This window comes from Helicoverpa zea, chromosome 18, assembly GCF_022581195.2.
Source record: "Helicoverpa zea isolate HzStark_Cry1AcR chromosome 18, ilHelZeax1.1, whole genome shotgun sequence".
In the NCBI taxonomy this organism is placed as follows: domain Eukaryota; kingdom Metazoa; phylum Arthropoda; class Insecta; order Lepidoptera; family Noctuidae; genus Helicoverpa; species Helicoverpa zea.
In genome coordinates this window covers 1,514,197-1,526,639 of record NC_061469.1, presented here as the reverse complement: position 1 = coordinate 1,526,639, position 12,443 = coordinate 1,514,197, and the positions used below count along the sequence as shown (strand labels likewise).

General features: G+C 39.5%; 1 protein-coding gene across 1 annotated transcript in view; it reads right to left on the bottom strand.

Annotated features, from left to right (window-relative positions):
* Window positions 1–1,799: 1,799 nt before the first annotated feature.
* The window catches only part of LOC124638646 (S-adenosylmethionine decarboxylase proenzyme), a 37,650-nt gene continuing 27,006 nt past the window's right edge, over window positions 1,800–12,443 (bottom strand). Inside the window, exons 3-8 of the mRNA XM_047175640.1 lie at window positions 11,495–11,696; window positions 5,910–6,006; window positions 4,987–5,144; window positions 4,546–4,638; window positions 2,614–2,769; window positions 1,800–2,333 (exon numbers count right to left, since the gene is read on the bottom strand). Coding sequence (XP_047031596.1) covers window positions 2,196–2,333; window positions 2,614–2,769; window positions 4,546–4,638; window positions 4,987–5,144; window positions 5,910–6,006; window positions 11,495–11,696 — 844 coding nt within the window. The 3' untranslated portion in view covers window positions 1,800–2,195. The remainder of the gene's footprint in view (window positions 2,334–2,613; window positions 2,770–4,545; window positions 4,639–4,986; window positions 5,145–5,909; window positions 6,007–11,494; window positions 11,697–12,443) is intronic.

The following is a 12,443-nucleotide window of genomic DNA, read 5'->3' as shown; positions in this document are numbered from 1 at the left end:
AGTGTCATTCTTTGTTTACCTTTTAGCTCTTGCTTCCGTGGATAGAGTATAATATTGTTATTAACTGTAGAATTTGTGACATTAAATGCACAAAACCCCAGACATTGCAAACGATTTTTATTTATGTTTATTATTAATTCAACCAGCTGTTGCCCGCGACTTCGTCTGCGTGGGCAATATAGAATCGTCAAAATACTACTTATCCCGTAGGTGTATTCTTTCACGTGACAATATAATTAGGATTACTACTTAGCAGCCGCAGATCTTTCTTGCGACTGTAAAAACTATTCAGGTTTTGCACATTTAATGTTACACGTTTTTAATATTAATGTGATGTCTATTCTTCTGTGATGTCTTTTGATTATAAGTACGTAGGAACTTATATTAATGTAATAACTATAAGAATTATATATTGCATTTTGTACACTTTTCAATGTTTATTTTTCAATAGTAATTATTGCTAGCAGCTATGTATGCCTGGCATACAAGTGATTTTGAGACTGATGTGTCAATATACAAGGTGTTGATTTGCATTTGTGCCATAGTTCAGGAGGAGGACATACAATACGTAAATAATCGATTGGAATTACAGTAGACAGGAAATAACTAATATGCACTGCTTTTTTTGTCATTGTAATGTCGTGGTATTTCCGAAGTAATCCAATTTTATGAATGAAATTTATGAGTGATCGTTGCGTATGCTTTGTGTTTGCGTTTGTGTGAGGGTGCAGCACGATTTTAACGCCAGTAACATACGCGCCAAGTTTAAATAAGGCTAAATGACATTTACGGAATTCCGAAAAAAAATTAAAGAAAAAAAATTACGTACCGATTTTTTTATTGATTTGGGTCGAGAATCATTAGCATAATTACCTCCTTGAATATGGCACGGATGCAAATCAACAGCTTGTATTTAATGAAATTGGTGGAGGCTGAACTGTATAACTTATCCAATAAATATATTTTTGAGTACAAAAGACTTTTCATTTATTTAGTCTTGAACATATTAATTACATTTTTAAATATTAAATATAAAAATAAAAAATATAAAAATTAAGTTATCACCGATATCGGGTACTTTATTTGTTTCTCTTTCTCTGCTTTCACGAGGTTCTCGTCATGCGGAACGGCCACATCTATCACCACTATATCAGGCTTATTGGCTGCAATAGTCCTGTCAGTGATGATAGATCGATCCCAGTACAACGTGATATGGTCCTTTTCGAGAACTGGGTCGGGCGCATACCTGTAGTACGGTACCTCAAAGTCTACAAGGTTGTATTGCAGGGCAAGCTGCTGGTGGATGATCTTGGCTACTTGGTTATGTCTGTGCAAATATTCAACATTAGCCAAACGAGAACAACCAGATATAATATGTCTGATAGACTCACCCGGATGGTGATATCCGGGTCCCGTATTTCATGATATATCTCCGGTAGTTATTCGTCAGGATAACTTCGTCCATAATTGCACATACAAACCCTTCGGTTTCTCCAAACAGGTCACCGAAGCGTAGCCAAGATACGGACGCTTTGAAGTCTACATCGGGGCCATGAAGAGCCCCGAAGAAGCGTCCATGTAGCTGTTTGCTCTGCCATACCTCCCTGCGATCGTGGGTAGTTAGTACCACAGGTTTGAGTACAAAAGATTTTGATAATGATTTGATGCCCTGGGCAAAGCCCTGCATGGAATCTTGGTAAATACACCACTGGTTTACGGCTTATTTTTGTGTCATTTCAGAGTTCAACCGTTGTATTAATGGTTGAGGTAAGTATTAATTTGCAAATAAAACACGAATGAATAATTCGAAATCTTTTTATTTGATTTGTTAAATCTCAGAGTGGGCATGCACGCCCCGCGTGTATCTCGCGGCTCGAGCCCCGCATCGCGCGTGTCGTGCGAGTCGCTCGCACGTGTCCACGCGTCGCCCGCGCGTGTCGCACGTGTCGCTCGCACGTGTCGCACGCGCGTCGCCGCAGAGCGTCGCCTACACTGGCACACACGTAACACTAAGGTAACGTATATATAATATCACTTAATGGAATGGAACAGTCAGTCAGTCAGGCGGGCAGCGCGGACTCGCAGCACAGCAGCCGCGCGGCGCGGGCCAGCAGCCCGGGGGGCCCGGCGGGGGCCCGGGGGCCGGGCGCGGGGCCCGCAGCAGGCGGCGCGGGGCGGGGCGGCGGCGCGAGGCCTCAGCTCGGGAACTTGGCGTACAGCGCGTACTGCAGCTCGTAGCCCGAGAAGCGGCAGTGCTGCGACTCCAGCGGCGAGTACGCGCCCAAAGCCGGGAACTTCTTCAGCTGCCGGGCCGCGCTGGCTCCCGGAGAATCCTGGACACAACAAAACATGCTTTAGAAACAAACCCTCACTCATATTGGGTATTCTCATAAAAAGGTCAAGAAAAGCTCGACAGTATAATCATAGGAAAGATCAATGGAACCAAACAGCCTGCATTATCCGCTAAGAAGCCAACTCCAACATAGTTGATAAACGTCAGATGACTGAACAAATGGAACCACCCTCGCAATATTGCAAAATTTCCTACACTGGTAATTTTATTTTGGGAGTTTTTTTTGTAGTATATTAAAATTAAACAGTTTGCAAACTAACCGGTGTAGCGAACACGGTGAGCACGAACTTGGCGGGGCGGAATGCCCGCAGTACGCGCGCGATGACGCCGTCGTAGCTCTCCACCGGCACGTTGGACTCGAACGACACGTACGAGCACGAACGCTCAGGAGTTATGTGGATGGTCATGTAGCAGCCCTGAGGAGGAGATAATAGAAAATTAATTAATTTAGAAATGTTTTTATATGATGATAACATCGTGGTGGGCCATTTTGTGAAAATATATCAAAAAGTTCAATCCTTCTGTGTAAATGGAAGCCTTCTCTGTAAGAATGGTGAATAGGTACCAGAAAAATAATGTATAATTAATTATGACAATACCACGTCAAGCATTACTCAGGCAAAAAATTAAGGTTTTAAGTTAAGATTGTACTGTCATATAAAAATACCAAGAAAAGATCTGTGCTATAGAGTAAAACCTTTTTTTAAATCGTATAGCAAACTGGGACCCGATTCTCCTAAGTTAATAATGTCAAAATCGAATAGAAATCGAATCGCAATATGATCGCAATAGCAGTTTTAACCATATCGGGCATTCTGCTACTAATAAAAGACCAATCGTATTCGATTGACATTTGATTGGTGTGCGATTGGTCTGATATTTTGGTGATTTTGGTCCATACGGTAGTTTGCTGTACAATCATTTTGCAATCGTAAATCATTTGCAGACAAAATAATTCATTATTGAATGACAGAAAAGGATAAAAACGTTTATTTCAAAGAAAAAATAGCGGAATGCCACATACGCTTCAATCGTAATCGAGTCGGGATTGGATCTCAGTCGAATCGAGTCGAACGTGAATCGTATGTCGCTTAAGTAAAATTAGGAGAATCGGGCCCCTGCTATAATTCCTAACACACTTATTTTTAACCGAATTCCCAAAGGAAAAGGTTATCAATTCGGATGTTTTTACGGAAAGGTTTTCAGAAGGTACGTAAATAAGTGACGTGGACTTTAATCTTACAGTTAGTTATATAAACCACAGTTACGATGAGACAACTTACGGATGGTAAATCCTTATCTCCCTTTGGCAGCGTAAACAATATTATCTTATTATTAAAAGTTTATCTCAATTAATACTAGGTAGTTAACAAAAGTAGAACGTGGAGTGAACGGCCAGGAGTATATATTTTTAAACAATAAGCATTAGTTTTTAAATTGTTCAAAATTTTATATCTGTGGCAACTACTAGGTCATCACAAATGAACTGATTTTGATACTTTTTTTAGAATGAAAGCAGAAAGATGGTGTTCCAACCTGGGCTCATCAAAATCAGCTCTGAAGTTTTAAAGTTTCACATTTAAGTGCCCATTATGCAAACATTTATTTATTATGTTCTAAATCAATGTTTGTTTTGATCTACACTCAAAACTAAATATTCAGAGCCAGTGGTGGTTAGATGGATCTAGATTCTAGGCTATTTATCTTGAAAAACTAGGACATTTTATTGTATTGTTGAGAGTTGAGCTAAGAGTTCAATTGGTTTAAAATCTAGTCTAGTCAATTGAATGATGACAAGATTGGTTTCTGCATAACACTTTATGTTCTAGAAGGAATAAATTGATTCTTTTCCAGTTTTTAAATATGAGGTTATTGACTTTATAGTCAATAAAACTCGCAAATGAAAATACAAATAACATAAAGCTGTCGAAATGTCTTGTTTGTTAGATTTAACAAGTTCTGCATTTCTCGGGGAAGGCTAGGCTACCCTTATATTCAAGCGTGGGAAGTAGGTCCCTCAGAAAGCGTGTAAAACCACGGGGATCCACTCATAAATAAATATGATAATTACGACTGTAAAATATAAGGGTGCGTCCACATTTGGCGAATGCGCCGCGAATGCGCAGCACGCGAGCCGATCGCGAGCTGTCGGCGCATTCGCCAGATGTGGACGCACCCTAATAAAAACTTACATCTTTAGCGACTCCATTCATTGAGTATCCGCACGGATCAAACAGGAAGTCGTCTATGACCATTCCCGGTATTATCTTGTCTATACCAGATTCCTGTGAACAAAATGAAAAATAATTAATATACTTCATTCAACAAGACTTATAATGGAATAGAATCATTCATCACCAGTCATTCCGTGATTAGGAAGGCACGTTAATCTTGAGGTCCCGGCTGTCGTTTGAACATATTTGGCTGTCGCTACAGGTAGCCAGAAGTCAGAGTCTGACAACCAGTCTGGGGGACAAAGGTGCCTGGGTAACTAGGTTGAAGAGGTCAGACAGGCAGTCGCTCCATGTAAACACTGGTACTCAGCTGCACTGGTGAGATTGGAAGCGAACCCCAACATAGTTGGGAAAAGGCTCGGCAGATGATGGCAAGAACATTAGGAAGATTCTCCTTACCCTGGTAGCAGCAGCAGCATCAGCAGAGTACTGTCTGGTGAAGATGTCCATGACAGCTGGATCCAGGTCTGACATGAGGATCTCGATGGTCTGATCAGGTTCTGACAGGCCGCCCTCGTTGGCGTCAGTGTGTTCCTTCTCAAGAGCGTCTACTGTGCCTGGTGAAAGAAATGGGTGGTGTTATGATAGGTTCATCATTATTTGCCTAGCCATTTTTGAAGTTGGTAATATTGTTAAATATGTTTGATGATATTTTGAAAGCACCCTTAATATTGGAGTACGCATCCATACACATGAATACATGAATTTGTAAATATAAATATTATGGAGTTTAGCTGGTTTTGGCAACTTTAAACTTCTTGAAGTTCATAAAATACATAATTCTTTAACACATATTTAATTGAAATATAATAACACAATATTTTGTAATAGACGTTAGCAAATAAATGATGGTTAGTCACAAAGCACCCTCATTTAGGTACATTAGATAGTTTATCTTTGTATATAAATAAAATAAATAAACATAGATGAAGCCAACTGGTACATACGGTACAGTTATGTCTAGGAGTACCATTACCAATGAGGCGGGCGGTCACCTGAAGATGACACGGTACATTAATGAATTGTGCCAATGATTTTAAAGCTAACAACTAAAATTATGGCTAAATTAAAGTCTACACTTGTTTTTGCTTTTAGTGTCTAAGACATGCGAGGGCCTCTCTAAATCAAGCAAAAATACCAAAAGTCAATTGAAAATACAAAATCATTTAGTTAAAAAATTATATATATTAAGACTTCTTGCTGATTTTGATCATGCTTACAGAGTATAGGCCCTTATTTCAGTTTAAGTATAAAACATCTCTACAGACATTTAAAATCATGCTCTATTGCAATAAAATATGGTCGAAAATACTTTAGCTTACCTTCAAGCGGCAGTAGAGTGTACAGGTACCAGCAATCCTTTTCTGGGCCCATGATGTAAGCACGACCATCGCCAAAGAATGAGTCCAGAAGTTTCACCTGGAACAAACAATAGGAAAAGGTCAATGACGAAAAACAATTATAGAAAATTAAGGGGTATACATAGCCAGCTTAAATTGTAACTAAGAGCTCTGCCTCACTAGGACGCCAGAACCCACGTAGGGAACTGTAGCTCGTGGCCACGCCTCCAATTTGGCGACGTTGCCTAAACGTCGCCAAGTGAGTTAGGTTCCATACATTTCAATACTAACTGCTTGGATACGTAGCCGGCGACGTCGCCATTGGCGTCCTAATGAGGCAGGGCTCTAAGATGTAAATGGGCTAAATCTTCTGCCTAACATTTTCCCAACTATGTTCGGGCGGTTTCCAGTCTTACTGGATGCAGCTGAGTACCAGCTTTTTATATCGGCCCAAAAAGTGGAATGGAAGTTGATATGGCTACATAAAAAACTTGTGAGAGAGTTACGGCAGATAGAAGAGTATGGAAGAAGAAATATGCACGGATCCAAGATAAAATTGGGAAAAGAACCGGAGGATGATTATGAAGAAATCGATCCATTAATAATGTTACTGGAAAAGATACATGTTGAATCTCATCAAAAATTACCACCCTACCCTACTTAACAGATGTAAAGACATCAAAATATTGATGAATCTGTGTTGGTCTTCGTGACAATCACAAAACAAACACAGTAACAATTGTAAGAGCAACTCGAGACGGATGCCTGGCTTGTAACGTGAGCTACGTCGCTATTACCGATTCCGGATAGCGTAAACACTAGGTACTTGGTCACACCAGTTATGCATGGGTGGATCAATGAGTCAATGTCAAGGATTCGTAAAGAAGATATTGATATTAAGAAAGTTAATGGCGGCTAGCAACAAATTTTCGGGCATGAGACTGGAACGCGCATGAGGAGTTACAAGGGAAGGTCTGAATCCTGCCGGGGCTACCGGCCCTGGTAGTCAAAGGGTTCCAGAAAAAAAAGTCAGACCGTATACCATAATAACTATGAGAAGTGTCATAAAAAGAGGAGGCATTTCAAAGTACTCACTGAAAGATAAAATCTATGCTACTTAGTCCATACACAATGCTGTGCATGGTGTATGTATATTCCAAAAATTCGTAATGTAGACATGCAGGATTACTAACAATGGCTCTATTAACCCAGTGAATTACATTAACAACTAACCTAAATTGGAAGCTTTAAAGAAACCTAATTTCGTTAAACCACGATTTCATTTTTACACGCTAGCTAGATGCTACAGCTAACTTATACTTTGTGTGGCATAAAAGCCTCAACTAGTCGATTCTTTTAAATATTCAAAGTGCACTCAACCCCTTTTACCACTGTAACTGCTGAATATTTTAACATGACATTATTCATCACTAGCCGTTTGCCCGCGGTTTCACCCGCGTCTTGTGGGAATTACTGCCGGTACCGGGATAAAATATAGCCTATGTTACTCGGGAAGAGTAGCTTTCCAACAGTGAAAGAATTTTTCATATTCATATGCCTATTTATTTGCATTCCATAATGTTACGTTAGATGTTGAAGTGGCTTAAAGCTAGGTACAATTATGGTCCTTGTTAGGGCACAGCAAAATAAGGCATAAATTAGTTCAGTAGGTCGGAGCCTTTAGGGTAAAAAAAAAAACTATTTATTATATTAATATAGCAATGTAGGTAAAACATTACCTGCCTTTTATCGCAGTCGGGTAAGGAACTAAACTTCGTGGAATCTTATGATTATGACGCATTTGGCCTTTACGAAACAGTTCACTCACAATCTATTGAACTTATAGATTGTACTATCAGAATTTTCAGGGTATGAATCAGAGGTCAAAAATGCAGATAATCATAATATTATTTTTTAAATTAAACAGAAGATTTTGTTCTAGAAGGTTCTATATGCCTTTGTGTGTGGTATTACAACAGAATTTTGTGATTTTAATCAGGAATTACAGTTCTATTATTTATTCAATAGAGAATTCAATAGGTTGTGTGACTTACGAAAGCATAGTCCAAAAGTGAAAAAAGCTGCCAGATTGAAAAATGTCAAGTAAAATTTGCCAATGCACATATTTTTTTTTGTATCTGGATTGAAAAAGTGACTAAATCGCTTTTGACACGAACTTATGTATCATACTCTAGTTTAGGGTTTTTCCGTCTAGTCTTCCCACAATACAAAATCTAGTACAATTTTCCTTATACTGAAGTAAAAAACCAGCGCAAACCAGTTGACTGTACCAACATCTGGTCACAGTACCAAATATTCCCATCAGCGTGCAATAACAACCGCATTCACAGGAAACTTCGCCACAACAAACGTCTGAAGCTAGACTTTCTGAATGATTCAGAACTTGTGTTACTGAGAGGAGCGTGGGATAATATTTATCTGACTCAGAATTAAACGAAAAAGTCCTTAAAATGTTTTAAAAAGAAAATCAAATCTGTCTATCTGTTAAAAGATAGGTTGAAAACCGTTTCCTTTTCATTCAGGTGTACGAAATAGTATGGGGGTATCTGAGTGCCCAGGTAACTGGGTTTAGGAGATCAGATATGCAACAGTCCATGTAAAACACTGGTACTCTACCGCATCCTGTTAGACTAGACGCCGATCTGAACATAGATAGGAAAAGACCAGACAGTAGACGATAATAATGAAACTCAAACTACCTATTCGCTTGTTTAAGTTATACTTAACAGATGTTCTTTGATTTTTCCTGTTTCAGACTTTGCAAATATGAGGTAAGAAAAAATAACGTAAGTTACTAGGTAAGTAGGTAATTAATAATTCACTTTCAACGAAGCACTACAAGCTTGATAAGGTACGACATCAATGTACTAATAGTACTATGATGATAACGGCGCGGGCGCATGATTCAATGAGTTCACGTTATCTCTGACCTTTGTGATGTCATACGCACGGGTAGACTTTAACTGGGGTTCAAGTAGGTGGTTAAACTTGGAGTTAGATTGAAAGGGTTTATTGTGGGGTTTTTCAGGAAATGTAAGTCCCTGCGTAGGAAGAGATAAATTATCTTAACTTTGTTTCCTTGAAATAAGTAATCACAACAGTAGTTAATTTGAATCTATACTAATATTATAAAGCTGAAGAGTTTGTTTGTTTGTTTGTTTGAACGCGCTAATCTCAGGAACTACTGGTCCGATGTGAAAACTTCTTTCAGTGTTAGATAGCTCATTTATCGAGGAAGGCTATAGGTTTTTATCCGGTTCGTGCGGAGGTTCCCAAGGGATGCGGGTGAAACCCCTGGCAGAAGCTAGTAATTTATACATATAGTTACATGTGTTTGTATAGACAAAATAAATTCAATTCATTGGGGATAGCTATGTGACAACTTTTTAAATCAAAATATAGTATGAATATAAATAACAAAGTACCTAGTAGTTTACGGGCTTATTCAGACGAAACACAAAGTTACAATATCTCTCTGCACATGCCATTACTAGGTATAACAGATTTATCATTTCAGAGAAATGTACCTACATTGTAATTTTATTTACAAGCTACTAGGAAAAGCAACAGTCGCACTGTTTCAGTCAGTTTATTGATCATCATATGAAGAGCCTTTGTCCCAACTATGTTGGGGTCGGCTTCCGGTCTAACCGGATGCAGGTGAGTACCAGTGTTTTACAAAGAGCGACTGCCTATCTGACCTCCTCAATCCAATACCCAAGGCAACACGGGCAACCCAATACCCAAGGCAAGACTGGTTGTCAGACTTACTGGTTTCTGACTTCGGTTCATTGATATCAATGTTTTATTTCATAATATTTGCCATTTTATAAATTGTGACTAACAATCGGGGCTGTTTGCGATATTGCAACATATTAATTTCATTATCAGAGCTTTTGGAAAAACCTTATCAATACAAAAGCGAGTGTTAAAACAATGCGTGATTAACGCATTTATTTAATTGCAGCTTTCTAGATAAAACGTTAGTCATTAGGGCAGTTAGGTATTATTTTGAGCCTATCTGGATTTTAACTGAAAAATGCATACTGATTGGCCAGCAATGTGCTACATTAATTTTTACTGGCTTTTCCCCTCGCAAGGGCCCGTCTTTCCACACTCAAATAAAGAGTAGCCTTTTTCATTACTTGTGTACCAAAACTCATTGAAATCGGTTCAAACAGATTTGGTTACTTTCGCATTTACCTACTTAGTAAGGATTTACAGCCTTTGCCATTTAATTATGACATCTTTAAACAGGTTCATCTCACTGTTCAATATCTAGGGTCATATTATATGACTCATTTATTTCTTTATCATTCCCTTGAACAACTAATTTTTCAGACGGGTTGAATGCACCTTCAAAAATAAAGCTAGACGAAATAAATTAAGTTTTAACCCTGATCACTTGGTTGACTAGATATCAAAGGCCTGAACGTTTCAGAGGTAGGTACGTGCTAAGTATACCGAGCATCAAGTAGGTAATTGATGAGCCCCTCGCTTCAATGGAGCGGAATGTTCGAAGCTCATCATCATCATCCTCCTGCCCTTATCCCAATTTTATTTGGGGTCGGCGCAGCATGTTTTCTTCTTCCATACTCTTCTATCTGCCGTCATCTCACAAGTAACATTCTTTCTTACCATATCTACTTTCACACAATCCATCCATCGTTTCTTTGGTCTTCCTCTTCCACTATATCCGTCCACGTTCATACTCATCACCTTCCTCACAACATGACTCTCATCCCTCCGCATCACATGCCCATACCACGACAGCCGGTTTCCACGCAGTTTTTCTGATACCGGCGCTACTTTCAAACTTCCTCTTATATACTCATTCCTCACTCTATCCATTCGCGTAACTCCACACATACCTCTTAACATTCTCATCTCTGCCGCATGCAATTGTCTTTCATTCGTCGCTTTTGTGGGCCAGCACTCTGATCCATACAAGACAGCAGGCCTGACCATACTCTTGTAAATTTTCCCCTTAACTTTAAGGGGAATACGGAATGTTCGAAGCCGTTAAAAGTAAAGTAGGCGTAGAGTGTGCAGCCGTGAAGAACGTCTGGCAAGTGATTATGAACTGTTAAGTTATAGATAGGATGATGTTGCTGCAGTTTTTTTGCAGGTCCTGGATAGAAGACCATTGGATGGGGAAAAAATCATTTGGGAAAAGTTTACCACACTTTTTTAGTTTTGTTAATTTCATAATATCTGAACCACTAAAATATACCTATCTAACATGCGAAGCATGTGCTTTTGCTTCAAGTTTGCTTATTGTTATGAGCAAAACTATCTACTCACATTTGAATTTTTATCATCACACAAACATGAGAGGTATGTGTCCATGACTTCCCACAGATAGGAGTAAGGGCCGCAAAATGAGAGGTTCTAAGGAGAAGACTGCCCAGTCTATTCATACATATATTGCTCTCATTTATCAGCTGTTGATGATCTCATTTGCCCTCTCAATGAACTATTCGACTGCTTGCAGCAAGAAGATTTTTATGTGGTGGTCATCCAAATTCACAGTATCAAAAACTCACCTCTGAATCAAAGTTATCATGCGGCTGCAACTGGGCGGCCGGGCGCGCGAATTCTCGGCGCGAGTAGAACACGTTGTGCACGCGCGCATGCCCGGCCACGTCGCGCGCTAGCCCCAGCACGGCGCGCACGCAGCGCAGCGGCGTCGTCGTGCCGCAGGTCTTCAGGATCCAGCGGCGACGGGAGACGAACATGCTGCTCTCACTAGGGAAGAAAAAATTGAGTTTTTAATACTACTTCTTCTTCTAGCCCTCATCATCATCATCCTCCGAGCCTTTTCCCCAATCTTTTCTATATCTTTCCATCTTTTATAAATTTTAACAGGCCATTGATAGGGAAAATTGAAAGGGCAAACCTATTTACGTCAAAACACAATAACAAATAAGTAAATCCTGCACTTCATGGTAATCCTCCTTCTTAAAACGCGAAACTTTAAATGTAGATGTTGTTGATGTACATTTAGCTGGGTGCGGGTAATATTTCCCATAGGTAGCTGCTAGGTAGGTGGAAGCTTATTATTTATATTCTCAAACTGCTCCTATTTTACAAGTTTCCAGTTCTAAGTATTTACAAAGCCAGAGATCGCCATCATATCAAGAACTGTCGGTCCGCATAGGACAGTCCTACGCACGTAAGCCACGCAAAATACAGATCAATTAGCATGTATCCAGCATGTGCATTTAATGTAAAGATCGTGCACAATTGTCAACATTATTGCAAACAAGATACAAAGTCATAACAAAATCAGTGCGTACGTTAGACTCATGGACAACAAAATGACTAGCAGAGGTGCCATAAATCTCCTAAGAAAGTAGCGCGCCAAAATGCGGGTGTGCGGGGGATGAGGAACGTTACTGTCTTCGCCTAAGTATATTCTTTGAACGTTGACCAACGTACCAAAAATCGTTGACAGGTGTCTCAAAGAACAAGAACACCTAGTTGGTTCACTCG